The sequence below is a fragment of the Wickerhamiella sorbophila genome (assembly GCF_002251995.1).
Source record: "Wickerhamiella sorbophila strain DS02 chromosome Unknown contig1, whole genome shotgun sequence".
Lineage (NCBI taxonomy): Eukaryota > Fungi > Ascomycota > Dipodascomycetes > Dipodascales > Trichomonascaceae > Wickerhamiella > Wickerhamiella sorbophila.
This window is the reverse complement of record NW_020193984.1, coordinates 920,001-945,886: the sequence shown is the minus strand read 5'-3', so window position 1 is coordinate 945,886 and position 25,886 is coordinate 920,001. Positions and strand designations below refer to the sequence as shown.

At 48.2% G+C, this 25,886-nt stretch overlaps 15 protein-coding genes across 15 annotated transcripts in view; 9 read left to right on the top strand and 6 right to left on the bottom strand.

The window, feature by feature from the left end:
• Positions 1-1,105: 1,105 nt before the first annotated feature.
• B9G98_00561 (hypothetical protein) lies at positions 1,106-2,833 on the top strand (the record flags this gene model as incomplete). The annotated part of the gene is made up of 1 exon (XM_024807119.1): positions 1,106-2,833. The coding sequence occupies one exon, from the start codon at positions 1,106-1,108 to the stop codon at positions 2,831-2,833; it is 1,728 nt and encodes a 575-aa protein (XP_024662887.1).
• Positions 2,834-2,861: 28 nt separating this feature from the next.
• B9G98_00560 (Indoleamine 2,3-dioxygenase) lies at positions 2,862-4,238 on the bottom strand (the record flags this gene model as incomplete). Its single annotated transcript, XM_024807118.1, has 1 exon — positions 2,862-4,238. The coding sequence occupies one exon, from the start codon at positions 4,236-4,238 to the stop codon at positions 2,862-2,864; it is 1,377 nt and encodes a 458-aa protein (XP_024662886.1).
• A 169-nt stretch (positions 4,239-4,407) lies between these two features.
• B9G98_00559 (Formamidopyrimidine-DNA glycosylase) lies at positions 4,408-5,409 on the top strand (the record flags this gene model as incomplete). The annotated part of the gene is made up of 1 exon (XM_024807117.1): positions 4,408-5,409. The coding sequence occupies one exon, from the start codon at positions 4,408-4,410 to the stop codon at positions 5,407-5,409; it is 1,002 nt and encodes a 333-aa protein (XP_024662885.1).
• A 308-nt stretch (positions 5,410-5,717) lies between these two features.
• B9G98_00558 (NAD-dependent malic enzyme, mitochondrial) lies at positions 5,718-7,481 on the top strand (the record flags this gene model as incomplete). Its single annotated transcript, XM_024807116.1, has 1 exon — positions 5,718-7,481. One exon carries the CDS (start codon positions 5,718-5,720, stop codon positions 7,479-7,481), a length of 1,764 nt encoding a protein of 587 aa, XP_024662884.1.
• Positions 7,482-7,533: 52 nt separating this feature from the next.
• B9G98_00557 (TEL2-interacting protein 1) lies at positions 7,534-10,260 on the bottom strand (the record flags this gene model as incomplete). Its single annotated transcript, XM_024807115.1, has 1 exon — positions 7,534-10,260. One exon carries the CDS (start codon positions 10,258-10,260, stop codon positions 7,534-7,536), a length of 2,727 nt encoding a protein of 908 aa, XP_024662883.1.
• Positions 10,261-10,302: 42 nt separating this feature from the next.
• Positions 10,303-11,235, bottom strand: B9G98_00556 (Uncharacterized protein C5D6.12; the record flags this gene model as incomplete). Its single annotated transcript, XM_024807114.1, has 1 exon — positions 10,303-11,235. One exon carries the CDS (start codon positions 11,233-11,235, stop codon positions 10,303-10,305), a length of 933 nt encoding a protein of 310 aa, XP_024662882.1.
• Positions 11,236-11,299: 64 nt separating this feature from the next.
• On the top strand, positions 11,300-13,993 carry B9G98_00555 (SEH-associated protein 4; the record flags this gene model as incomplete). Its single annotated transcript, XM_024807113.1, has 1 exon — positions 11,300-13,993. One exon carries the CDS (start codon positions 11,300-11,302, stop codon positions 13,991-13,993), a length of 2,694 nt encoding a protein of 897 aa, XP_024662881.1.
• Positions 13,994-14,053: 60 nt separating this feature from the next.
• B9G98_00554 (Lethal(2) giant larvae SRO77) lies at positions 14,054-16,759 on the top strand (the record flags this gene model as incomplete). Its single annotated transcript, XM_024807112.1, has 1 exon — positions 14,054-16,759. One exon carries the CDS (start codon positions 14,054-14,056, stop codon positions 16,757-16,759), a length of 2,706 nt encoding a protein of 901 aa, XP_024662880.1.
• A 107-nt stretch (positions 16,760-16,866) lies between these two features.
• On the top strand, positions 16,867-18,276 carry B9G98_00553 (tRNA pseudouridine synthase 1; the record flags this gene model as incomplete). Its single annotated transcript, XM_024807111.1, has 1 exon — positions 16,867-18,276. The coding sequence occupies one exon, from the start codon at positions 16,867-16,869 to the stop codon at positions 18,274-18,276; it is 1,410 nt and encodes a 469-aa protein (XP_024662879.1).
• An 11-nt stretch (positions 18,277-18,287) lies between these two features.
• Positions 18,288-19,070, bottom strand: B9G98_00552 (Ribosome biogenesis protein TSR3; the record flags this gene model as incomplete). Its single annotated transcript, XM_024807110.1, has 1 exon — positions 18,288-19,070. The coding sequence occupies one exon, from the start codon at positions 19,068-19,070 to the stop codon at positions 18,288-18,290; it is 783 nt and encodes a 260-aa protein (XP_024662878.1).
• Positions 19,071-19,181: 111 nt separating this feature from the next.
• On the top strand, positions 19,182-22,313 carry B9G98_00551 (hypothetical protein; the record flags this gene model as incomplete). The annotated part of the gene is made up of 1 exon (XM_024807109.1): positions 19,182-22,313. The coding sequence occupies one exon, from the start codon at positions 19,182-19,184 to the stop codon at positions 22,311-22,313; it is 3,132 nt and encodes a 1,043-aa protein (XP_024662877.1).
• A 52-nt stretch (positions 22,314-22,365) lies between these two features.
• Positions 22,366-23,346, bottom strand: B9G98_00550 (Small glutamine-rich tetratricopeptide repeat-containing protein 2; the record flags this gene model as incomplete). Its single annotated transcript, XM_024807108.1, has 1 exon — positions 22,366-23,346. One exon carries the CDS (start codon positions 23,344-23,346, stop codon positions 22,366-22,368), a length of 981 nt encoding a protein of 326 aa, XP_024662876.1.
• Positions 23,347-23,625: 279 nt separating this feature from the next.
• Positions 23,626-25,206, top strand: B9G98_00549 (1,3-beta-glucanosyltransferase GAS4; the record flags this gene model as incomplete). The annotated part of the gene is made up of 1 exon (XM_024807107.1): positions 23,626-25,206. One exon carries the CDS (start codon positions 23,626-23,628, stop codon positions 25,204-25,206), a length of 1,581 nt encoding a protein of 526 aa, XP_024662875.1.
• Positions 25,207-25,280: 74 nt separating this feature from the next.
• On the top strand, positions 25,281-25,769 carry B9G98_00548 (Mitochondrial intermembrane space cysteine motif-containing protein MIX23; the record flags this gene model as incomplete). The annotated part of the gene is made up of 1 exon (XM_024807106.1): positions 25,281-25,769. One exon carries the CDS (start codon positions 25,281-25,283, stop codon positions 25,767-25,769), a length of 489 nt encoding a protein of 162 aa, XP_024662874.1.
• Positions 25,770-25,838: 69 nt separating this feature from the next.
• Positions 25,839-25,886, bottom strand: part of B9G98_00547 (40S ribosomal protein S22) — a gene marked incomplete at both ends in the record, with an annotated part of 1,165 nt that continues 1,117 nt past the window's right edge. The window contains one exon of the mRNA XM_024807105.1: positions 25,839-25,886. This exon is cut by the window's right edge and continues 212 nt beyond it. Within this exon, the coding sequence (XP_024662873.1) occupies positions 25,839-25,886 (48 nt within the window).

Here is a 25,886-nt window from a genome sequence, read left to right as displayed (position 1 = left end):
TTTTGCATAGTGCGTGACGTATTATCGTGATGCAGATCTTCTTGAACCATGCTCCTATGGCGCTCCGTGATATGCATCGTGGCTCCGTCATCAAAAAATCTCGTCATGCATAATCTATACGATCAAAGAGCTGTTCGGAAGTCGGCGGAGAATTGATTTTGATATCTCTAGGTACGATGATCAGATGGAATAAATCATGAATTTTGGTAAAATAAATAGCTACAATAGTTTTTTGCGGTGCAATAAAGTTAGCTCCGAGACTCTAACGCACGACGTTAATTAAACGATCGGGCCTCGGGAGAGAAAATTTTGGAGGGCGGGCTCAGCCAGACCGAGCTGGCGACAATTGCGTTGTGGGCGGCCCAGAGGTACCAGAAAAATAACAAGCATGATAGTCTCGTAGAGATATCATCCAGATGCAATAACAGAAGGAACTGCCGGGCTTGTGTAGGCCGGGGGGCGACTCAAGGCCTCCTGGTAAGATGGCAGGTTCTCAATGTATGGGGGTGGCAGTAGTTGGGCCAAGTGTCTTGACTTGACACGATTTCTGGGGATAAACTGCGGGCAACGAGGCATTTTAGGGAGAAATCAACTTGTGTGTTGTTTGTGTTGTGGATATTAACGCAGCAAGTGTGCTTTAACTGTGGGTCGGGATGCTCGTTTTCTTTTATAATCTATCGCTTTGATCTGGCTCGCGCAGGATCATGCATGAAGGCAACACGTTACATCCGCGATGTGGCTGCATGCGCCGGTTCTCACACCTAAACTTAGTGTATAAAAATCAAAACGGCAGCTCGCATCCGTTGCGGATGGGTTTTTGGGTTACTGCTGTTTTGTTTTGAACTATTTTGCAAGCCACTGCGCCCCAGAAAGTCACTGCCTCTTGACGGCATTTCAAGTCAGGTGAGTGATGACACAGGCTGCTGCGGTCCTCCCGGATATCGCTGAGTCATCCCTGCCCTCCCCGGCTACGCCTCCTCGAAAAAGCTCCTTCTTGATACGCATTGTGGATTCTTTTAAGACTGCCATTCTAGGTTAGGGTACGGACGGATTAGGCATTGTGGCTTTTCTGTGATCCCACGCCAGCTCTCAATTATTCAGAGCAATGCCGTCTGGGTTCTGGATCAAGCAGCCCAGTGAGGCGGTCGATGTGCCTGGCACAGTCGTAATGCTGCTGCCGGGCAATAGGACCAGCAAAAACTCTCCTGAGCAGTCGCCTCCTCCAAACGGCGAGGATGCGGGTCAGCTGAAGCTTAACAAACATGGCATCGTGCTAAATCCACAACCACACGACAACCCAAACGACCCGCTAAACTGGCCTATTTGGCGACGGGATATTGCATTGGGTGTAATTGGCTTCTATTCGTTCATCATCGGTGGCATGACTCCGGTCCTCGCGCCCGTTATGACAGAGTTCAAAACAACCTTTCACGAATCACTCAACACACTCACCTATCTTGTAGGTGCTTTCATGATGGCAATGGGTGTCAGCTCCTTATTTTTCGCACCCAGCGCTGTTCTTTATGGTAAACGATTTATTTATTTGGTATCACAAGTCATCTTTTTTGGCTCATGCCTGTGGGGCGCAAAGGCAAAGTCCTTTGGAAGCTTGTTAGGCGCCCGCATTCTCATGGGTATCGGAAGCGGCCCCGCAGAGTCACTACCCTCGGCGAGTATTGCTGAGATTTTCTTTGCTCATGAAAGAGCGTATCGAACGGGTATTTATACTTTGCTCCTGCTGGGCGGGAAAAACCTCATCCCGCTGGTTTCAGGGTTTGTTGCGAACTCGCTAGGTTGGCACTGGATTTTCTGGATCTTGGCAATAATCGCTGGCACGTTTATGCTGCTCACTTTTCTGTTTGTACACGAAACCTGGTGGGAGAGAATTGCAGTGCCCAACCAACGGTCCATCAAGGAATCAGAAATGGCCGAACGAGCTAGGCAGCAGATGCATCGACCAGCTTGGCAACCCCACCCGGATTCCTCTGAGCACACACGAGATTGCGAAACTATAAATAATGATATGCCAGCTGCGGCTGGTAAAGACGTCGAGTCAGAAACGGATAGTCGCACAGTCTTTGAGCGGAAGCCTTTCTTTGCAAATCTCGCCGTGTACACAGGTCGCAAATGTGATTCATCCTGGTCAAAGGTCTTTCTTAGACCGTTCGCTCTGTACATCTACCCCCCGATTCTATTTTCAACTCTGCTGTACGGCACGTCGGTGGTCTGGCTGTCGGTCATTGCAGAAACAATCTCCACTATTTTCAGCCAAGAACCCTATAATTTCCCCGTGACCTCAATTGGCTTGCTTTACTTGGGAACATTTATCGGTGGGTGCCTCGGATCGGCGGTAGCTGGCCTAATTAGCGACCGAATCGTCCGGTATATGTCCTCCCATAATTGCGGTATCTACGAACCCGAATTCAGACTTATTATGGTCGGTCCTGTGCTGATTTCTGTCACAATTGGCTTAATGGGCTTTGGCTGGTCCACCTTCGACAAGGATCTCTGGATCGTCCCCACAATCTTTCTTGGCATTCTAGGATTCGGTACCTCCCTAGGGTCCACTGTGGCCATCACCTACGCGGTCGACTCTTATCGTATTTATGCTGCCGAAGCACTGGTATCTTTGAACTTTGCCAAAAACGCAATGGGCTTCGGCTTTGCCATCTTCGTGCCCATCTTTTTCCACAAGTCCGGAGGACGCACCTCTTACATCGTCTACGGATCTGTGGAAATCGGTGTTTGCTTGTTGGCAATCCCCTTATACCGCTACGGCAAACTTTGGCGGAAGTATATGCACGAGCATGATATTGTCAAAAAGCTGTACTAATGAAATAAAACGTTTAAATATACATGTTCTACCAATGATCGGTAGCGGTGTTGAGAGAGCCTGCAGTTCGGTCTTCACTTGCCGACGCGCCAGCGGTTTTCATCCGCTTAGCATTCGGCGGGGGAGCAGACGACAAGAGTCTTCGGCCCCATGCACCAGCCGCAGCATCTCCGACCTCGTCCCTAGCTTGTTTGAGGAAGGGGAGCAGAGTGGTTCCGCCAGTACCTGTTTCGCCAGAATCCCTGGCGATTCCGTCGCGAATTGTCTTGTTTTCCGCACGGGCAGGCATGATAATATAGCGGGTGACGATCTGGATATGACGGCTGCGCAGGTTTCGAAGCATTGCCAAGCAAGCATCATACGCAGTCACCAGTTCGGGATGCTCAGTTGCGTTCTCCACGACAAACTGGCGGATTTCAGCGACTTTTTCGAGGTCAAACAAAAACTTGCGATGCTGCACCGGCATATACTTTCGCATCTCCAAAAGGAACGTGGCAGGTGGAGGAGTGCTCACGCCATCAGCAGTTTTGGACTCCATTCGCGGAGGCTGACGCTCGCCTTCAGGGTGGTGAACGACATTCAGAAGAATATCCAGGGCCTGGATGAGCGAGGACTGGGCGTTGGATCCTCCAGAGTATTGGCGGGGCTGAGCCTCATCGCCATAGACAACGCCGTCTGGCAACCCGGCAGCTGCCATATTCTTCCAGCCGGCCAAGAAAGGACGAAGGCGGAAGTAGAAAAAGTGCGGGTCGCAGGTTTCGTGCATTCTGTTCAAGGTGGTGATGATAGCATCGATGTTCTCGGCAAGAGCTTGAAGTTTTGCAACAACGGTTGGCACGTCCTTTTCACGAGACGCAGCAATCGCCTGCAGGCCATGCTCAAGGCAAGGGCCGCCCTGACGCTCAATCATGGTGCTAACCAAGTAAAACCATGCTTCGTCCATGGACCCGGTGTATGTGGTGAGAGCTGCCAGATTTTCGAGGTTCCAGTTGCTAGGCGAATCACAGGGAAGCACGGTGCGGAAATTCCAGAGACACAGCCCAGCGTATGACGCAATGGGCGGCAAGTCGAAGTGGTCACACACGGCAATCCATGGCTCAGCCAAACACTTTGGCAGCTTCTTGGACGCCTCAGGGCGAGACCAGACGTATCCGTGGGCCATAAAGCTCAAAATTGAGCACGCCCTATGCCATTCCGGCTCACTGTTGAGCCTTGTCGCATCGAGAAGTGGCATGGCATCCACAAGCTTGCGCAGGTTCGAGGTCATGATCAAAGCCGGCAGATCTTTCACAATAGACTCCCATGGCTCAAAGTAGTCCGGCAGTCTCGACAGAGGCAGCTCCGCTGGCAGAAACCCCGACTTTGCCGACAGCCCATATTGCTCAAGAACCGGTAGAGCACGCATTTGTCAGCCCACACGATTGCCCAGCGGAGGGTTTTAAGAGTTGCAAATTCAACGAGGCTTCGGGTTCCCGTAGGGTTTAGGCGAAGGTGCGTCGAATTTCAGAGCACAAAAAACACCACAACACAGGCCAAAAACGATCAGGGTTACTGTATATTATTTCTAGACTACAATGCCAGAGCTAGGAGAGGTGCAACATGCAGCTAGTCTACTGAAAAGATTCTTGCTCAATCGAACAGTAGTCAAAATTACCAGCACTCCAGACGAAATAGTGTTTGTGAAACCTCTAATCGCCAGCGCCCTCGACAGCCTGGTAGGGTCGAGGGTGACATCTGTTGGGCGAAACGGCAAGTATTTTTGGTTCGAGTGTGATTCGCAGAAAACCCTGCTCATGCATTTTGGTATGGCGGGCTGGATCCACGTCAAGGATATTCGAACCCACTTTATTGCTATGGAAAGTGGCGGAGACAAGAAGCAAAAAGAGCGGATCAAAGAGGTTCTTGCTGCAGGTGGTGATCCCGCTGCATTAACAATCGAAAAAGTTCCGAGCGAGGTGTGGCCGCCCAAATATATGAAGTTTGTGGTCGAAACAGACCAGGGGGACTCAATAGCCTTCACAGACTCTCGGCGGCTGGGCCGAGTGCGCCTTTTCGACATGCCTGCGTCTGAGGCATGCAAAGTCGAGCCATTGAGCAAGTTGGGCCGCGACTATTCGCAGGATCCAGGCGATCTGGCCAGCTTCTCCAAGGACGTGTCCAAACGAAAAGTCCCTATCAAAGCATTGCTGCTGGATCAAAGCGTTTTTTCCGGCATTGGCAACTGGATGGCAGACGAGATCGTGTTCCAGGCCCGAGTGCACCCCGAACAGTACGCCAATACACTGGATAGCACTCAGCTAGAAACACTCTACGCGAAACTCCTTGAGGTGTGTGAGGTTTCGGCGAGGCTTGAGGGCAATACTGCCGGGTTTCCTGCGGACTGGTTGATGCTGCATCGTTGGGGAAAGGGACGTAAAGCGGCTCAGACTCTGCCATCGGGCCACACGGTTGAGCACATCACGGTTGGAGGACGCACAAGCTGCTATGTACCTGAGCTACAGGTCCTGACCAAGGTGGAAGAGCCTGTCAAAGACGAGCCTGACGTGCCCAGCAAAAAGCGCAGACGCAAGAATTGACGCTTTATTGTGCCTGGCCCTTACCCTTGGATTTAAACACCTCCTCAGGAGTACATTTCTATAAAATACTAAAATCAACGGGTTCTACCTGTCTGAGGTTTGCACAACCAGTTTCGTTACGTTATACCCCCCAGCACGAAAGATCAGCAAAAGAGGGGAAACCGCCCTGGCACGGGAAAAAATCGGCGATGTTAGGGTAGATACGTTTAAAGCACAATATTTCATGCAGGGCCCTTGAACGTCATCAACCTATCCAGGGCATACAATCTGGGAAAGGCAGGCCATCCCGTGAGAAGACATTTCAGATTATGCGCGCGTCCTTGATAAGACTTGCCCGCCATACCCGGCTTACCCGCGAGCCCTTTGTGGATGTCGCCCAAACCGGCCAGGAGCTGCTGAACAACTTCCAGCTCAATAAGGGTTCGGCGTTTTCGAACGAAGAGCGTCGTATTTTCAAAATGGGCGGGCTACTTCCTACCGCAGTACACACTCTTGACGACCAGCTTGATCGTGCCTACAATCAATTCCACATGTACCCCACCGACCTGCTCAAGAACTCGTTCTGTGAGTCGCTCAAGGTTCAGAACGAAACGCTCTACTACGCTCTGATGCGTAGACATCTCAAAGAAATGATGCGTATCATTTACACACCAACCCAGGGCGATGCAATCGCCAATTACTCGCAGTTGTTCCGTCGTCCCGCTGGTTGCTTTTTGGATATTAACCAGCCCGACGATATTGCTCATAGAATGGCTCACTATGGTGATGCTGAGGATATTGACTATATTTGCGTGACTGACGCAGAAGGTATTCTGGGCATTGGCGACCAGGGTGTTGGAGGTATTGGAATTGCTATTTCTAAACTGGTACTCATGACGGTCTGCGGAGGTATTCACCCAAACCGTGTAATTCCCGTTGTACTTGATTGTGGTACTAACAATCAGAAACTCTTGCAAAACCCTCTCTATATGGGTAACCGTCACGAACGAGTGCGCGGTGAGCGATACGACAAGTTCTTGGATAATTTTGTGCAAACGGTAAAGCAGCGATACCCTCGGGCTGTCCTACATTTTGAGGACTTTGGTACTGCGGCTGCATATAAATCGCTTGACCTATATCGTGACCAGCTGCCTTGTTTCAATGATGATATTCAGGGCACTGGTGCCGTAACGCTCTCAGCGCTCGCCGGTGCATTGCACTCCACTGATCGTCACATGCCCGATGCTCGCACAATCATTTTCGGCGCTGGAAGTGCCGGTTGCGGTATCGCTAACCAAATGGTCGACAAACTCGTTGAAAACGACGGCCTCAGCCGCAGCGAAGCTCGCAAAAATATCTTCTTGATCGACCGCAACGGTCTAATTACCTCTGATATGCGCGATCTCATGACCGTACAGCGCGAGTACGCTGTAGACCCAGAAGATCCTTGTTGGAAAGATATCGATCGAACTTCGCTGCTTGAATTGGTCAAAGCCATTCAGCCCCACATTCTCATCGGCTGCTCAACGCGCCCTGGATCGTTTACCAAAGAAGTGGTCCAAGAAATGTGCCAGCACGTTGATCGTCCCATCATCTTGCCTCTTTCCAACCCTACACGTTTGCATGAGGCTCAGCCGAGCGATCTCATTGAATGGACGGACGGCCGGGTTTTGCTTGCCACTGGATCGCCCTTTGATGATGTCCATGGCCGCCGAATCAGTGAAAACAATAACTGCTTTATTTTCCCTGGTATTGGTTTGGGTGCTGTTCTTTCTCGGGCCTCCACAATCTCGAAGGGAATGATTGCCGCCGCTATTGACGAGCTTGCTACAATGTCTCCCGTTCTTAAAGACCCCAATGGTCCATTGCTTCCTGATATTTCCGAAATTACCGATATTAGTGCCCGTGTTGCAACCTCTGTTGTTCTACGCGCTCGTGATGAGGGTCTTGCTCGCGTCGAAGATGAGATCAGCCCTGTTTCTGCAGAAAAAATCGAGATCCCTGCAGACTGGGACGAGTGCTACATCTGGGTTCTTTCGCAAATGTGGCAACCTGAGTATCACCGCTATCGCCGAGCTAAAACCGTTCACTAGATACGTAGAGTTACAGCTTATTGAGTTGTGCAATTTAATCACCGTTCATATGTCACACCTGCATATCTATCATTTCAACGTACAGTTGATCACCAGCAACGCTTTCAAGTTCTGTGTACAGATCGAGATACTCCCCACGCTTAAATCCTGGTTTGAATGTAGTTATGACACTGTTCAAAACCTCTGCGGACAAGGGGGTGTTTGCGACCACCTGGACAAGACACCTCTCAAACGCAGACCCAAGGCGAGCTTGTGACGAGAACTGGGGCCACAACTTGCCAATGAAACCGCCAAATTGTGATTTCAAACTGGGCCATAGCTCTTGGAATCTCTTGGTGACAAAATCACCCGTGGAAGTTGAGATAGCAGCAACGCATTCGAGAGCGGCTTCTACGACGAAAGTCTCGGAGTCTTCTAGCCGACTCACTAAAACAGGCCACAACTTATGAATGGCAGGTAAAAGCTCTTTGTCGCTAGTGGCCAGCACCGGCAAACTACTTATAATCAGCTTCAAGAGATTGAACCGGAGACTGGCATTTTTATGCGTGAGAAACCGATCTGCGTAGCCCATGACTCGTTTGGCAATCATATAGGAAGATTTGGGAACAGGCGAGTCCCACTCCTCTTCGTCGCTCATGGGCTTATCAATATCATCTGCATCTGGATCGAGTTCTCTGATTTGAGGGTCGTCCTCTTCTGTTTCGGGAACCTCAGGAGCTTCCGGCAGATCTGGCACCGTGGGTTTGCGCTTAAGCTCCTCAATCATGTCTTCAAATTTTTCAAAATGCAGAGCTTTTGTCTCTTTGGCCCTGATGGTTTTGGGAACATCTGCAACTAGAATTTTGGCAATAGTGGTGAATACAGAGAAAATGCCAGTTACCAAAACAGAGTAGGCATGGTAGTTATCGAGGATCACGAAAAGGGAAGCCACAATGTCGTCCAAATATGGTACAATTGAGTCTCCTGCCATGTTTATCAATGCTGAAAGCATGGCAGGGGTCGTTGGTGCAATGTCCATTGTGTTGAGTTTGATTGATATACCATCCAGAATATAATCTTTATTGGCCAAAATCATCACTTGAGGAGTTGGGTACCTGCATGCTTGAGCAATCGCCGCCAGTGACAGTTTTGCGTGGTATGTGACAATGCCATTATCACTTCCCAAGAGGTTGGCCACTGGGAATAGAACGTCAGTTAGTTGAGCTTCAAAAGTTGTCCCCAAGTTGAGCGCTAATCTGCCCAAAAGGTTGACTGACAATCCGACTAAACTAGGTGGTAAAGTCGAAGACAAGGACCCCGCAGCGGCGACAACTTGGAAAGTGAAATCAAGATAGTCAAACGTGGTATCAGGGTCTCCTTCGTAGCCTTGAAGCACGTGAGAGGCTATCCAAAGTAGTTGCGTTTGACCAAGCGTGTTCGGTGTCGATTGCAGAGTATCAAGAAGATTGGAAAGAACAGGCTTCCCATTGACGCGCCCTACCTCATGCAAAAGACTTGTCAAAGAGAGCTCCACTTGCTTCGACACATTGACTTCTAGTCCAAAGTCCGCTAGTGAAAGATCGTTTCCTTGGGGTAGTTTTGTTTGTCGAGGCTTGGTGAGCACCAGGGAGCGGTCGATCACAGTCAACAACGTATCTAAGAATGCCTCACTTTTTTCATGCTTGAGGGATTTTGAAATAGCATTGACGGCAACTAGTGCATTTGTGTCTTCATATGAATTGAACCTGCTGCCAAGAGAGTCTATAAGAGAGACAGAGTGCTTCTCTAGTGCATCCGAAAACTCTGGTTTCGCGCGGAGCTCGCCCAAAACGTCATTAGCTCCACTGCTAACAATATCGAACGTAGACGTAGATCCAAAAACTAAAATCTCGATTATCTTTTCCATTTCGATAGACTTGCTGCAATTATGTGCTATCAAGCTAGCCATTTCCACAGCTGCCAAAACAACCTCTGGGTTAGCCTTGGGCAGTAGACCATATATCGTGTCGATGCTCCGGTTGACTTGGCCAATTGCGGTTGATTTCCACCTACTATCTCTGACTTTCGAGTCTTGCAAATTATCAGCCAAGCAGCCCACTACGATCTTGGCAAACAGCCGCACCGCTGCAGCCCGGGCCTTTATGTGAGCCTTTTCGTACATCATGGCCGTAAAGTTGACAAGCTTTGAGGCAATACCTGGCAGCAACAATGCCATCTGATCAGGTTTGAGTTGATCCCATATCGCACTCAGTGAATCTAATGCCGCTGAGTGTGCGTTAAGATCAGAGTCGTACTGCAACGACGCCAATAGTACAGTGATAATGTGCGGAATAGAAGGAGAAGCAGCAATTTGGTCGGCTATAGAGCTTCTTTCGCACGCTTTAATTACCGCATACATACAACGAAACGCCGAAGTGTGTAGCTCAGTTGATTTTTCACGGAATTTAACCAGCTCGCCTGGGGGTTCTGGACTAACGAGATACACGACAACCGAGAGCAATTGAGACGCCCTTTCCAGTGTGACCGTTTCCCACGCATTATAGAATAATAAGGTGAGTATTTGAAGCAGATAGTCGGTCTGACGGTCGCCCAAAGCATCTTTTTGCAGCAGATGATGCAGAGGAAAATATACGTAGTCACCGAGACCCTCTGAGAGCTCGTTTTTGACAGCAACAGCTTTCGTTGCATCCAGAACACTCTTCAGTCGCACAGTGACCTGCTGATTACCTGGATCAAACGCCTGCTGAGGTACTACAGACACTTGAGCCAGGGCAATGCAGGGCCCCCGCAGGATGTCCATGATAAATAATCAGATTTCTATGTACAAGCTTGGCTACTTAAATCAGTTTTGCAGGTTGGCGAGAGCGAAATCTCTCCGGCCTGCCAAAGAAGACATTAGTTTAACTCTGTAGGAATTGAGTGTCTTGACAAGTTTGTCGTCTTTAGTACTCCAAAGAGGCAAAGACTCGGCCAATGGAATATTCTGAGAGCTCTCGATGGCCTGTCGAGTGATAACCCCCAACAAATCGACTGTTTCATTGTTGCCTTGCACTGCGTTAATAAACATCTCATTCATCAGACTGACCACCGACTGAATATCTCGATAGTACTGCCATCTGAGAGCGATGATCCGGTTGTAAACGTCAGCTGAGCATGCGGCGATGAAATAGTCATTTGATTTCGCCTTGATGCTGTTGAATATATGCAATGCCCCAACCGGATCCTTAAATTCGTCTATGAGAACGGCCATAATGTGCTTTGTGATGTACGCAGCATTCGTCTTGTCCACAACTACTTGTCCCTGCACGGGGGTTACCGTCTCAAAACTGCGTATCACCGCCGATTGATGGTAGTATACGACGTCTTTGTTTGTTTTCAAACTTGAAATGTGTTCCAGAACTGGCTGAACATTTTTCAAAATCGCATCCGACGGTGTGTCGTGCGCGAAGGTCTCCAAATCACGAGTGCGTTTGTCCAAAATCGACCCATAAGCCCTATCCAGTGGATCCTCCTGGGGGTTATCGAAAAGAGCTTGCACAGTTGATGTCACAGAATGGGGTTTGCGCTTGGCCGACTGATTTTCGGCCCGCATGAGCACTGAATCAAGAATCGAGTCAAAGATCAACTTGTCTCGATGCTCTGTCGATTGAGCATGGAACTCATCAGTCTCAACCTCAGTAGACGGCTTTTCAGATGCCGGATTTTCAATGCTGCTATACCTGAGTACTCGAATGTTTCGCACAACAAACGGGCGTATGCTGCGAACGCACAACATTTTTTTTTTGGTGGTTTGTCAAGTCAGCCGGGAATAAGTTCACCAGTCTCCATGAACATCTGTCATGTCAGCAGACATTGTTCACGCCTACGAATGGGATACCCCCGATCGGCAGTACTTTGTTGCGCTAGGGCTAGGCAGAGATGAGGTTGTAATTTACGAGTCATGTGTCGATGAGAAGGGTGCCATGTCAATGTCTTTGCTCAATTCCGCCCAGGACTTGATGTCTGTGAGCACATATGCGTATTCTCCAATTCATCATGGGTTGGTTGCCGTTGGCCACAATAGTGGTACCGTGCAACTATTGAACCCGATGCGTCAAAATGATGTGCCAACAAAGGTGGATTGCAAAAGTGTCCGACCTTGTAACACGCTCTCCTTTAACTCTTCTGGAATACTAGCGGTTGGTCTCGACAGAGCACGTAATGATGATTCGTTGCTGCTTTATGACGTGCAAGTGGAAAAGAAGAAGAATATGACCCTATTAGGATCGCTTTTTTCGAACGAAACAATTACCTGTCTCGAGTTCATTCCTTCTAAGCCAACTCTTCTGCTTTGCGGAACCTACAAGTCTATTCGTGAGATCGATACCAGAACATCAACTCCGGCAGTACATGTACCAACTAAATGTTCTTATGGAATCAAGGTCAATCGATTGAACGATATGCAATTTTTGAGCTACAGCGAGAGTGGTTCGTTAGCGCTTTGGGACCGTCGCCAGCTTTCGTCCTCGGCAAGTGGAACGTCGGATCCTCTGTTATTGCTTCCTCGTGTATTCAATGAATCTCGGGGTAAACCACAACGTTCCGCTCGATTTTCTTCAACCAATATGAATGAATTCAGCGTATTACACGATGGCTCTCTCATCCGACGCTGGGTTACATCAACTATTCCTGCTTCGAGTGCGAACACAGTTAGCCACCTGACATCTGCAGTAGACCCAACACATGAAGTCCCAGATTCTAAGTTCGTCCGCTGGGTTCTGGACACCAAAACAGAAACCGACAAAGTGGTAGGGTACGATTACGTCTCGAATCCGGTCACAAACGAGCTAGAGTTTGTCTGTATTAGACAATCAGGCCAGGTCTTCCGTATGCCTGCGACAGAGTCCCCTGCGATGCTTTACTTTGATCCTTCAAATGATCTCTCGGTTTTGGAACCTCATCAGTTTCGCATGCTCATGTGTGGAGAAGATATGTCAATTGTTAGCCGAGGCCAATCGCAATCTGAACCTGAGGTTAAAGACGATTTCGATGATGAGCTAGAAGATGAGAATGAAGAGCTAGTTGATGAAGGGTCACCTGAAGCAGACGATGACGACGATATGCTTCTTACTTATGGCGAGGTTTTGCTCAGGGATATTGCCAAGGTGATGCAGACGAGAGCTCTCCAAGGTTATGCCAGTGACCCTGCTGCGAATTTCGATATGCCACGACAAGAACTTGGGCATGCATTGAGAACGGCATGGCAATGGCTAAAACTCGCTTCTCAGCTAAATGCTTCACAGCAACTGCAAACCGAAAACCTAGATCTGAGTTACATGGGTGTGTTGCCTCTGTGGGATGGTATTGAATCCCTTAAAAATCAAAGGCGAGTCGTTTCAACCACTGTTGAGTTGAAAGAAAAGGGCTACGAAAGTGCGCTCACCAAAATGAGTGCCAAGTTTGACGGCGACGTTTTTGTTTCTACTGAATACAAAACAAGCCAGCGTTATGCAGTTCGCCAAATCTGTTTGCAAGCATGCGGGTGGAATTTTGGGCTCGCGGGACTCGAAGATCGGATTGCAGATCTGGAATCCAAAGGACGGCACGAGAAGGCAGCTGGCTGGGCAGTGTTTCATGGCGATGTCGAGCGGGCTGTGAAGAGTCTTAGTCGCAGCCGCAAGAGCCAGCTACGTCTTATTTCGTCAGCTGTGGCCGGTTATCTCGTTTACAAAGATGTGAAAACCAACAATCCCTGGCGCGAACAGTGCCGCAAACTGGCATCGGAGCTATCAATGCCCTACCTCCGTGCCATTTTTGCGTACATTGCAGATGGATCTTGGTTTGATGTTCTGGATGATAGCTCACTTCCTCTGACTGAACGTCTGGGTATTGCTTTCCGATTTCTTGCTGAAAAGGATCTGACGCGCTACCTTAGCCAGTTGGCTGAACGATGTGTGCAAAATGGCGATCTCGAGGGTGTGATTCTTACAGGTATGACACCGAGTCTCGTCGACTTGCTACAGACCTACGTTGACAAAACAGGTGACGTTCAAACTGCGGCGCTCATGATCACTTTTGGAACCCCACGGTTTTTTGAAACCGATGCCCGGGCAAAAGCCTGGATTGAAACATATCGGTACATGCTCAATCGCTGGCAGTACTTTTCTCAAAGAGCAAAGTTTGACGTCTCCCGCACACGGCTTTCGAGGGGCCACGCTGGTTTAGGCACTACCCCGCCCGTACCCAAACAGGCATTTTTGAGATGTACATTCTGCAAGGCGATTATTGGATCGAGCAAAGAACCCAAGGAACAGCACAAAAGCCCTACTACAACAATTCGTTGCGGAAACTGCAAGCATTACCTCCCTCGATGCGCAGTATGTCTGCTGTCGCTGGGGTCAGGTTTAGAGACTCATGATAAAGCAGACCGCTGGCCGGTATTCTGCCTGTCTTGCAGCCACGGCTTCCATACTAAGCACGCAAGAGAATGGTTCGCCAAGTACTCTGTTTGTCCAGTCCCGGACTGCCAATGCTTCTGTGGGCAGATCTTTTAATCCTCTATTGTAACATTTAATTTATCCTCTCGCCTGGCCACTTGGCTTTGTCATCCAGTTATGTTTTCGAAATTCAAGAAAACCGCTGATCTGTCCACTGGCCTAAATCAGCCATTTCAGCCGGACGACTTGTTTAGGTTTGGTATTCCTGCACCAGTGACGGCTCTGGCGTATGACCCGAACCAGTCGCTGCTTGCGATCGGTACGGCAGACGGTACGATGGTTGTTTGCGGGCAGGGCGCAGTGCAGATTGCTCTTGAAATAGACCAACCAAGCCCAATTCGTCATGCGCGGCTCGTGAAAGGTATTTACCTCATTGCTGTAGATTCTGCGAACCTTGTAACTGTGTGGTCGCTGGATACGCTCGAGAAGTGGGGTGAATATCGTTGTGGCAACCCAGTCGCGTCAGTGTATGCGGATCCAGCAATGGATTGGCTATTTATTGGTTTGGAGAATGGTCAATCGATTGCATTTGATCTCGATCTTGGGAAAATTTCTCCACTACGGATTAGCTCCGTTCAGCAACAGGTTCTACCGAGAAGCCGATTCAGCCCTGTCCTGGGGATCAGCCTGAACCCGCGTGATGCTGCCCAGCAGTTGCTAGGGTATCGCGACTTGATTGCAGTTTTCTCGTTGGCCACGAACGAGGTCTTATTCCATTGTATCACCAATAATGCAAGTCATGTTAGATTTGTTTCCTGGCATCCCAGTGGTAGCCATATTGTGTCTTACCACGAAAATGGACAGCTCATGTTTTACGATGGAAAAACGGGAAAACAGTTGTGCACTCGCGATACGCATATTCCCAACTCTTCTTTCTTGGCTTGGTGTTGCACGGATGACCCTGACACGACATTTTTGGTACTGGGAAACACCGAGCTATATATTATCAACTTTGGCAAATCTCCAACCTACAACATCACTAGCTACGACGGTATGGGTAAGTTTTTCAGCAACGCCCCCGACATGTTGGTTCAACTGCCGGACCAAATTTCGGCGGCTTTGCCTTTGGCAAGAGGGAACCCGCACCATAACTTTTACAACCCCGAGTGGATAATAGTTTCTTACATTTCAGGGTGTTCTGAAGTTTACAGCTTGCCAGGCCTACAATTGAAACGGAACAACTCTTACATTTTGCCCCCGGCACTTTCTTTTAGTGCTGCGCAGCATACATTTGTAGGATCAACGTCAATGTCTCGGACCCAATGGTTGGGAATCATGGCGGTATCTCCGAAAACAGTTCTTCGAGGTGGTGTCCCATCGCGCCAACGTCTGAGACGCTTGCCAGTATGTACTGTGATTATCGTTGGCGGCAAAGATGGAAGCGTCCGTTTGTTTGACGGTTCGCGGAGTGAACCAAACGACTTCCGCGTTGTTGATGTGTCAATCGCTGACATCGTACCGAATGCGGATATTAGTGTGTCCGGGGTATCCTTTGCTGGATCTACAGGCGAGCTGGTTGTTTCAGCAGGAACAGATACCTATTTGTTCAAATTCGGTCGGAACCGTTCAGCCTATGCAGAATTTGTGCCTAGTGGTACACTGATTCAGGATATATCTCAGCGCTGCTCTACCCATATTCAACAAGGCTTCCTTCCTCAGTATCTAATCCCAGGACAGTCAAGGGTTAGCATGGTTCACAACTCGAATGTTGGATTTGTAGTCATTGGCTACGAAGATGGCCGTCTCGTCGTCGTTGACAGACGAGGCCCCGCCATTATTTACAATGAGGTCTTAGGTGAAGCCCCCACCTGTGCGGAAATTGGAATTGAAATTGTTGGCCGAAAAGACTACTCCGCTCTGGTTCTTGCTGTTGGGACTCGAGCAGGAAACGTGCATGTTTTCGAGATTCTTCCCCGTCAAGGCGGCGGATTCGTCCCTACAAAGTACGACGTCTGGAATGTTGGAAGTGATCCAGTCATACATATTTCACACATTGATCTAGGCCGGGGTGCTCCTGCAGCGGCTATGCCAGAGGTGCTACAAGAGCTTGCACGGTCTATTAAAATTGAGGGTGCTATATTGGCCGTCACAACTCGGGATGCCCGTATGTTCCATGCTAGCTCTAAGAGGCCAAAGTTGGCACATAAGCGCTTCAATACACCTCTAACTTCTGCTTCGTTTGGGTTCTTGCGTCAAGGAGATTCTTTAGCGCTGCTCACTTTGAATGAACAAGCAAACGCAGGTATTTACAGCATTCCTGGATTGATGAAACTCAGCCAATCACATGTGCCCTACAAGAGCTGTCTAAAAGGCAGTATTATTACCGGTGTTGGTGATGCGCTAGTTCAAATTGAGGAAAAGTATGCTGGTCTCATGCATATCTGGGGTACTGGACAACTACCGATAATTAGCCAAGTCTACAACCCACTTATCAAAACAACAGCCCGCCCTACTATTACTGCTGTTCAGTGGGTCTCTGGCCGCCAGTATGTATCGATTGAGGACCTTGACAAGGTCATTGGCGGCAGACGGCGCGGAACAACCCGACGAGCCGGAGTCGACTTGGTGGAAAACTCAGCCAACGACCCCCCTGGTCCCAGTCTTGAACCAGCAGGCTATGTTAGACCTCAAAGAGCTGCCGCATCTTATCAAGGAGGTGTACCTGCAAAAACGTGGGGTCAAACATTCGACGACTATTACGATTCTGCAGGTCAAGCGGTCGGCGGACTGGCTGATGACTTCCAAGAGATGGTCATGTCTGCTAAAAAGGACGCAACGTCCTCTATTACAAAGTCTATCATCAGGAAGAAGATGGGATTTTAGGCTGTTATCTCTTCTATAGTTTTATTTATGCTTGTATCTGAACTTTTCACGCGCAGAGTCCAAGAAAAAAAATTAGTCAGTGAATGAAATTTCTCCGATCTCTCTTCATGACTGGAAAAAGGACAATTGAAGAAGCCGTGGTGTCTGCTGCGAAGCGTGTTGATAGCGAACCAGCGACCGACAATGATAAAGCACCTCGTCGCCCCAAACGCAAAGTTGCCGTTCTGGTGGGCTACTGTGGAACAGGATATCATGGAATGCAGTTGAACCCCCCTCACAGGACTATTGAGGGCGATTTGTTTCAGGCTTTTGTCAAAGCTGGGGCTGTCTCACAAGACAATTCGAACGACCCCAAAAAATCCTCGTTTTTACGAGCAGCCCGTACCGATAAGGGCGTTCATGCAGCGGGCAATGTGGTTTCGCTCAAGATGATCGTTGAAGATGAGGATATTGTTGAGCGTATCAATTCACATTTGCCCGAGCAGATCCGTGTCTGGGGCTATGTCCGCACCAACAAGTCGTTTGAGTGTCGTAAAATGTGCTCTTCGCGGATATATGAGTACATCTTGCCTACCTATGCTCTGATGAGTGCTAAGCCTTCCAGTGCATTAGGCCAAAGGCTCGCCAATGTGAAGCAGGTTGAGCCTCAAGCTTTAAAAGATGAAGCAACAAAGTTTTGGCAGGGTATGGAAGATGCCTACGCCGCTGAAGGAATCAGTGCAGAGGACTTGATCCGTATTGAGAAAGAAGCCGCCGAAGAGGCGGCCAAAACCAAAGTTCAACAAGACGGAACCGCTCGCAACTTGAGACTTGATGAAGAAGCTACCGAGGAAACGCCGGAACGGAAGCGTGTGAAAGCCATCGCTAATAATTATCGCAGAGCCTACCGGGCGATTCCTGAGCGGATTGAGCAGTTCCGTGAAGCACTCAAAGAGTACGAAGGCGTCCACAACTTTCACAACTACACGGTGGGGAAAGGATTCAAGGAAGCAAGCTCTACTCGCGTTATGAAATCATTAACTGTCTCTGATCCCATGGTCATCAACGGCACAGAATGGGTATCGATCAAGATCCACGGCCAGTCGTTTATGTTGCACCAGATTCGTAAAATGATTGCCATGGCCGTTTTGGTTGTTCGCTGCGGTGTTGACAAGTCCAAGATCTCTGATCTTTTTAAAGATGTCAAGGTTGGCATCCCCAAAGCTCCAGCATTGGGCTTGTTACTAGAACAGCCCGTTTATGACGGTTTCAACTCACGGTTGTCTCGATTGGGCCGTGATTCAGTCACATTTGATCCCTATGAAAAAGAAATTGATGCTTTCAAACACAAATTTATCTATGATCGGATCTACACTCAGGAAGCCAAAGAAAACGAATTCCACGCATTTTTCGCGTTCATTGATACATATCGTGTTTCCGAGCTCCTTGACTATCTCACTGATACAAAAAGTGAACGGGTGAATGCTGAACCGGTAGATGATGAAGACGAATTAGCAGCTGAAGATAACGAGGGCTAGTTTTTGTAGTTTTATAATGTAGCTTGAGGTTCATCAAGATCTAGATCTGACTCGTATTCCGACCCTTCTTGGTCCTCTTCCTTTTCTTCTTCTGCAGCGCCAATAACAAGTACATTCACGTCGCCTGCAAGTTGATCAGGCTCCTCTTCAGACTCTTCCTCACTTTCACTGGACTCTTCATTGATCTCCTCTTCTCCCTCTTTGATTGTCCAATTCTGTCCATCATTAGGTTGCCTTTTGGCTTCCAGCCAGGCTTCTTGGACCTTTTGTACACTCTCAAAATCAGTACATCTAGAGTATAGTTCCAGCAACTCGGCATTCAACTCCAAAAATGCATGACCCCACGTAAACTTTTCAAGAACGGTCTCTGCCCAATCGAAGTGGCCTGTGATGCAGAAACAAGCAGCAAGTGCTTCTACGCAATTGAGTCGCCACGGTCTGCCATAATTCACGGGGTTTGCGGCTAATAAATAGGGAAGCAGACGGGTATTCTTACCACCGATTTTGCTGAATGGAACTTCGTCAAGTCTCGCCCAAGAACACTCGACAACAGCAGCTCCGTACTTTTCCACAATCTCGCAGTCATTGGGGCAAACTGGATGCTTTCCGTTGGGTGACACAACGACACCACCAAACTTTTGGCCGATCCGTAAAGGGCGGATCATGCCCATTCGTTCAAGCTTTTTCCCACTGCAGCGCTTCGGGTCGCAATGCTTGAAATCCCACATGGCCATTTTGAATGGATAGTCTGACTTTGGTCGATACCGTTCTTCTTGACGTCGCTGGAACCCCATTTCCTCGATATTCTAAAACCTCACCGATCTATTTTTTTTCTCTCTGACACTGGTGTTTTTGTCAGCGGCCGCTAAAGTTTACAAAGAGGCCGTGGCGAGGAATAGGAGGGTATGTTTTTCAGCACAGTAATCGAGGCATTGTTTGACGAGAATGTTTTAGTTCCAAACAGAACTTTGAAACAGGCACATGGTGCCCTTAACGGTACCGAGATTGTTGCGTTAATCAGTCCTGATATGAGCCTTTCACACCAAATCCCGAAAGATGAGCTATACCAGGATAGTTACTTACTGGCCCATATGGTGCGACTCGGTCACGCTAAAGTTGGAGCAGGTAGGCAATTGCTTGCTCCAACATTCACACCAAATACGTACGTGGAGATTAGGGACTCCTCTATTTGTTTCAAGACCACCTCTGGTCAGAAATCTCTTGATCCAGGAAAGCCTGTGGGAATAATTGACATCTTTTGTTGGAATCCTGGTGTGTCTTACATCGGATGCGACCGGGTGATTTTTATGTTTATACTAGATGGCCTCTTTGTGCCTTTACGAAAACCACGGCAGCCCTTGTTCTCTCGGCTGAGGGGATTGCCAGAACAAACCCACGCGTACTTGGAGAATCCCTCGCGAAAAGAAGGACCTGAGCTATCTTCTGTAATTGGGAAAGACAAAACTAAACTCAAGAAGGCCAATGCATGTCTGGGCGAACTGGTTATGTCTTTTGATGAGCAAGTTCCAACTACAGCCCACGGCGTTGCTCAGCTTTATCGCGAACTCGTAGAACGGTCGCATTCATCTTTACTAGAGCTTGGAATTGACAATAAAAGAGTACTTTGCGAGTGGTTAGAGTGCCATACTGGGTACCGGGTTTTCAAGAAGCTAAGGTCCTTGTTTCACGGCTCGACGTTCCAAAATAATCGTGCTAAACTCACCTGTCTAGATGTTTCACAAGTTGGGCTTCCAGATGGTATCGACTTGGCTAAAGCCGACTGTCTTGTCAACCGAGTCGTAGAGACTTACAACACGATCCTTCAAAGCACAAATATCAACGAGATCTGCTGCGTTTTAATCAGGGTAATAGATTCATTGGGTGAAGCAGATCTCAATGTGCCAGTATCCGCTGATGCTCTGCTAGGTCTTTTCTTGCTAGTGGCTTTAAGAGCCCAGACAGCCGAGCAGTTGGATGTGCACCTATTTATTTTGCGAAATTTTTCTTACTTTCGCTCATCTTTAGACCGTGGCCATCTCGGTTATACTTTGATGATTGCAGAAAGTGTCGTACATCATATCGAACATTCTTTCGACGAACTTTTGGCCCATGCTCGAGCGGCTGAGACATTTTGGCACGCTATCGAAACTAATTCGATTGCCGAACTCGAAAAAATCGAGGATAAGTCCATCTTCAAAGCTCGTCGAACTGGTACGGCACTATTCAGCTGCATCAATTCGGGAAACACGGAGTTAGCAAACTATGTGTTGGGTTGCGATGTCTTGACCACTCATGACCTTGTGAACGATCGCGACGAGCAGCACAGAACCTTGCTAATTGCTGCATTAAAGGCTGAATCGCCGCTTGTTGATCGCCTTATATCTATTATTTCTACGCTTTCAGTCTCTGAGCAGAAGGCTTTTTACCAGAGCCGCGACGTAACGCGCCGCTCAGTTGGTCACTGTTTATTTCACCGGGCGGACCTTATCAAGCGTCTCGGTCCATTTATCGATTGGAATGCAAATGATTTCACATTGATGTCTCCTCTTCTAACTGTAGCTGTCTGCTATGATCACCAAAATTACGATACCATGCTTCTTGATAGCCTCAATGCGGTGACGGATCAGGACCCCAATGCAAGCCTTTATGGTCATTTCGACAAGAAGTGTCACAGTCTGCTACATCTTGCCAACCCTCAAAGCACCGAGCTTATGGCGAAACTAGCAAGTATGCCCGGCTATGATATCGCTGTTGTTGATAGCAAGCTTCGGTCGGCTTTGATTAATTCTCTTCGGTTCAACCGCATCAAGTTGGCAAGGTTTTTTGTACAAGTCGAGCCTTACTTGGATAGCATCTTTTTCCATGTTTCAATGGCCCATGCACCGGAGGGAAGGCGTCTCCTGAAGCTCGTTTCGGAGAGAGCTCAATCACATGTGGCAATTCCAGACCTTGTTCAGATACATTCCCACGGCAAAATTTGTTACGAATTCAGCACTCCAGGAACAGACGGGGCCGTAATCACACGCACAGTCGCTGATTTTAGTATGCTACGCCGAATATTGGAGATAAAGTTCCCACTTTCATGGCTCCCCACTCTAGGGCTCATTGACGACCGCTGGCTCAACAACTCCACGCTAGGTACGAGCTACAGTTTCGTTGCAACAGAAGTGTTTTTGGCATATGTCAAATGTTTGAAAAGCCACGCGACGATCAAAAATTCTGAGGAGTTCAAGCAGTTTTGTACAGACCCCAAATGGTCCGGACAAGCGGTTTTAGCGCAGGTGGACTCAGAAGCTAAGCTTCGACACGAGCCTGTTGACAAGCAACAGAACCTCGGATCAGAGAAAACGCGATTTTTTGCCCAAGAGTCACGTTCTATCGATACTTTTTTCCAGTTCAGCATCGAGCAAATACAAGCACTGATGCAGCAGCTCACCAGATTGGCTAGCTCAATGCAGCATTTGCTCAATTGCTATCTAGAGGAAACTTTCTGTCAAGGCTATGTTTGGAACGAGATTAGTGACCTCTCGCTCGTGTTATTCGAACATGTGCGTCCGGTTGTATCTTGTATTTTCAGGCAGAAATTGCAGCATGTCTACTGGAAGCCCCGGATTGAATGTGCTTCTTTGGCTCTGAACTCCGCTAGAATTATAGAGGTTTTGTCAGTCCCAGTTGCAATGATCAAAGAGATGAATTCCGCCCAAGAGGAATTAGAGGCTGAGCGGGCCCATCTTGCTGAGCTTGGGTCTCGCAAGATTTGGTCACTTTCGTATTTCGAGGAACGCCGTATAAATGGGATGCAAGCTTCTGAAGATAAAATATCTCGGCTCCGAATGGAAATTTCTCGCCTTATGAATAGAATATGCCATTCTCAGGAGATCCTAGCTTCGGAACTGGCATCTTTCATGGAATTCCAGGAGCGTACTTTGCTTGACATGATGCAGGTCATCGCAGTCTCCAACATTTCATCTCTTAAAAAGCGTTTAGCAAAAACCCAGTTTATTTTAGATAGCTTGAAGGCTACACCTGGAGGGTGACAACTTCTGTTTTTTAGTAGAAGACTTTTTGGGGAAAAAAAAAATAAACTATCTACTGCTTTCCACCGGGGTTCATATAGTTGTTCATAAGGTTTGAAATGTTAGGATCGCTCATGAGCTCTGAAAAATTGGGACCCTTTCCGTTTGCGAAACTTTCGCGAACCTTCTGAGCGGTGGGGTTATTCAAGATCTCATTCATCGCCGAGGGGTTCGACATGAGATTCTGGGCCATTCTTTTGATCTCAGGATTGTTCATGAGCTCACCCAAACTACCCCAACTGGGCATACCTCCAAAGAAGCCGCCGGCACCTTCTGAGCTGGCCGCTTCAGTGCTCTGGGTAGGTGTCTCAGGCATAGTACTAGAACGGGGGGTCACAGAGCCACTGCGAGTCTCCTCAATTCGCTTCTTGACGGTATCGTAGCCCCGACGCATACCCTCACTAGTGTTATCACCTTCAACAAGAAGGCCTTCCTCGTAAGCTTTAAGAGAACCCTCAAGGTTACCAACGGAATAAAGAGCCAGACCCAAACGAGAGTAACCTTTGGCATAGGTAGGGTCGAGCTCAACAGCGCGTTGGGCGTCCTCCACAGCGCGCTGGGCTTGGTTTGCTTGGCTATAAGCAGCAGAACGGTTTGAATAGTAAAGAGCATTTGTGGGATTCTTAGCAATAGCTTGAGAATACGAGTCGATAGCCTGGGCAAAGTTCTTTTGAGCCATGAAACGGTTTCCCTCGAGCTTTAATTGGTCTGCTGCCGCAATATCCTCCTCAGAGACCTCAACTGAAACATCGACGGGCATGTCAACTGTCTTGAACGTGACGTCCTCTTGTGAGCTGGTGGCACGTTTAGGGGCAGCACCGGAGTATACTTCTAGAAGGGCATTAGACGCCTCCGGTGCTTCCACGCCAAACGAATCAGCAATACATTCAATCGCAACTTCAAGTGACTCTTTATCGTCACTGGACACGGTTCCGTCGACAATGCTTTGACGCAGGAACCCAATAATGTCCTGAACTAACGGTTCGTTCTTCATTAGGTGGACTGTTGTAAAAAGTGAAGGTTCGCTGACAAACTAGTAGTACAACCGCACAACGGCCGGAGCGATTAGACCGAGGGCTTTCTTTTACGGGCCAAAACTTTTTGGCGGACCAAAAAAAAAAAAAAGACCATCTTACTTGCGCTTATCATTATTTTTCTCCGGCCGCTCTATAATTGTGGGAGTCGATATTTCAATGTGGAGAGATTCAATGTCCGTAGACGAAACATGCAACTATTAGTTTGAGGTGCAGGACACTGCATGGATCACTTTCACATGCTTTTTCTGATCGCTAGCCTTTTTGCGCGCGTGGACGCAATTGTAAACCCTATCACAGTGCGCAATGCGCATTTTGTCGATTCTGTCACTGGTAAGCCTTTTTTAATTAAGGGAGTAGACTATCAACCCGGTGGCTCCTCTAGTAACTTCGAATGGTCGGATCCTTTGAGCGATGTCGAATCGTGCGCGCGCGACATTTACCTGTTCCAAAAACTGGGAATAAATACTGTTCGTGTCTATACTGTGAATCCGTATTTGAATCACGATGCTTGTATGAGCATGCTCGCCATGGCGGGCATTTATCTCGTCCTCGATGTCAACTCACCCAGGATCGGAGAGAGCCTCAACCGTTACGAGCCTTGGACAGCCTACAGTCCTGAGTATCTGCAGCGCATTTTCCAGGTGGTTGAGCAGTTCAGTTGGTACAATAACACCCTTGCGTTTTTCATGGGTAATGAAGTTGTCAACGACGAACGCTCCGCCAGTGTATCTCCGCCGTATATTCGAGCAGTCACACGAGATATCAAAGATTATATCCGTTATAACTCTCCAAGAATTATTCCAGTTGGATACTCGGCAGCCGATGATTTGCGCTATCGTATCCCACTCGCAGACTACCTGACCTGTGGCGATGACGACTCCGCTGTTGACTTTTACGGTGTCAACTCCTACCAGTGGTGTGGCGAGCAAACTTTCCAAACGTCTGGATATGATCTCCTTGTGAGAGATCATGAGAAGTTTACTGTTCCAATCTTCCTGTCCGAGTTTGGCTGTAATCTCGTGCGGCCTCGTCTTTTCCAAGAAGTTGAAATGTTGTTCTCTCCCGCAATGACGCATGTCTTCAGTGGCGGTCTTGTATATGAATTCACTCAAGAGGTGAATAACTATGGTCTTCTCACACTAGACACGGACGGGAATGCCCACCTAAATCCAGATTTTGACACACTGCGCGAGAAGTTTTCGAATGTCGTGGCGGATAGCTCAACGATTCCTGTCCTATCTAGACCCCAACCACGTCAAAAATGTGGTACCGTCTACGATAGTTTTAATCCTTCTTACGAGGAGCCTAATAGCTTCGGCACTGAAATGATTCGCAACGGTGTTAGAATCATGCGTGGGCAATACCTTCCCCAGCTTGAGCTCCGTGAATCGAAATATTCCATATACGACGCTAATGGCGAGCTCATGACCGACTGTCGCATCAGCGCGGTTGTTGCGTTAAATTCTGAAACTGATGTGCAAAAGAGTGCTAATGAAACATCGAGCTTCTTCGTCCCGATCGAGCCGATCTCAACATCTACAAAGCCTGCTTCAGGGCAAGAATTAATCAACAAGAATCAAATGCGCAATGCTCTTCCAATTGATTCCGTTACCCAGAATAAAAATGAGGTCTATCGCACTGAAAGTGCGGCTGGCTACGCTTACCCTCACCGCTACCGCCCAGTCGAGGAATCCGAACCACTGCAGCAAAACGTGCAAAAATACGAATCGAGTTCAATCTCGAGCATAACTCACAGCATATGGTTAATTGCGTTGAGTTTGTTCGTTTCGTTTCTTCTCGCCCTAAACTATCAATAGTGTTAGCTACATGAATTTCTAGAATCCCAAGAGCTTCCAGTCAGCAGGCGATTTCAGATCGAAAGTCCTCGACTATGGAACATACAGAACTCCAGACGCCATACCATTGTGTGAACCCGTCGGCGATTAAAACATTTCTACGTCAGTCAAGAGCGATTTCTGATGATAAAATTCCCAGCTCGTTGACACAAAGATCGTGTGGCGAAGTGCTTCCTCGAATGTACAATGAGTGGAGGAAGCGCGACGATATTCTCGCATTCTGTGGAGCTGTTGCCGGTGGCAGTTTGGATGAGTCGCTACCAGACAACACTGCTCAAATCAAGACACTCACATCCCATGCCCGCGACCATATTGAGTTTGCCAAGACTCAAAACGACCCTCGAGTTGATTCTTACGCCGCCCGTGACGAAACAGCACTCAAAGATCTTGAGCGTGATTCGACAATGCAATGGGTTCGTAGAGAAAAGCTCACCGAAGAGATCATCAGAGAGACAACCGTTCGGATCATCGCAGACAAATGCGGTGGATTGGGGGTAGATGCTCAGCAGTTTCACCGTTATTGAGACCTTAGGTGAAACTCTAACCTGATTGGTTTGTAAATATTACTTATGGACTGCGCAATTTATGCTTTTTTAGTAGACAAAGCCGAGGATCTTGCCAGCAACGTGCTTGCGACGAGC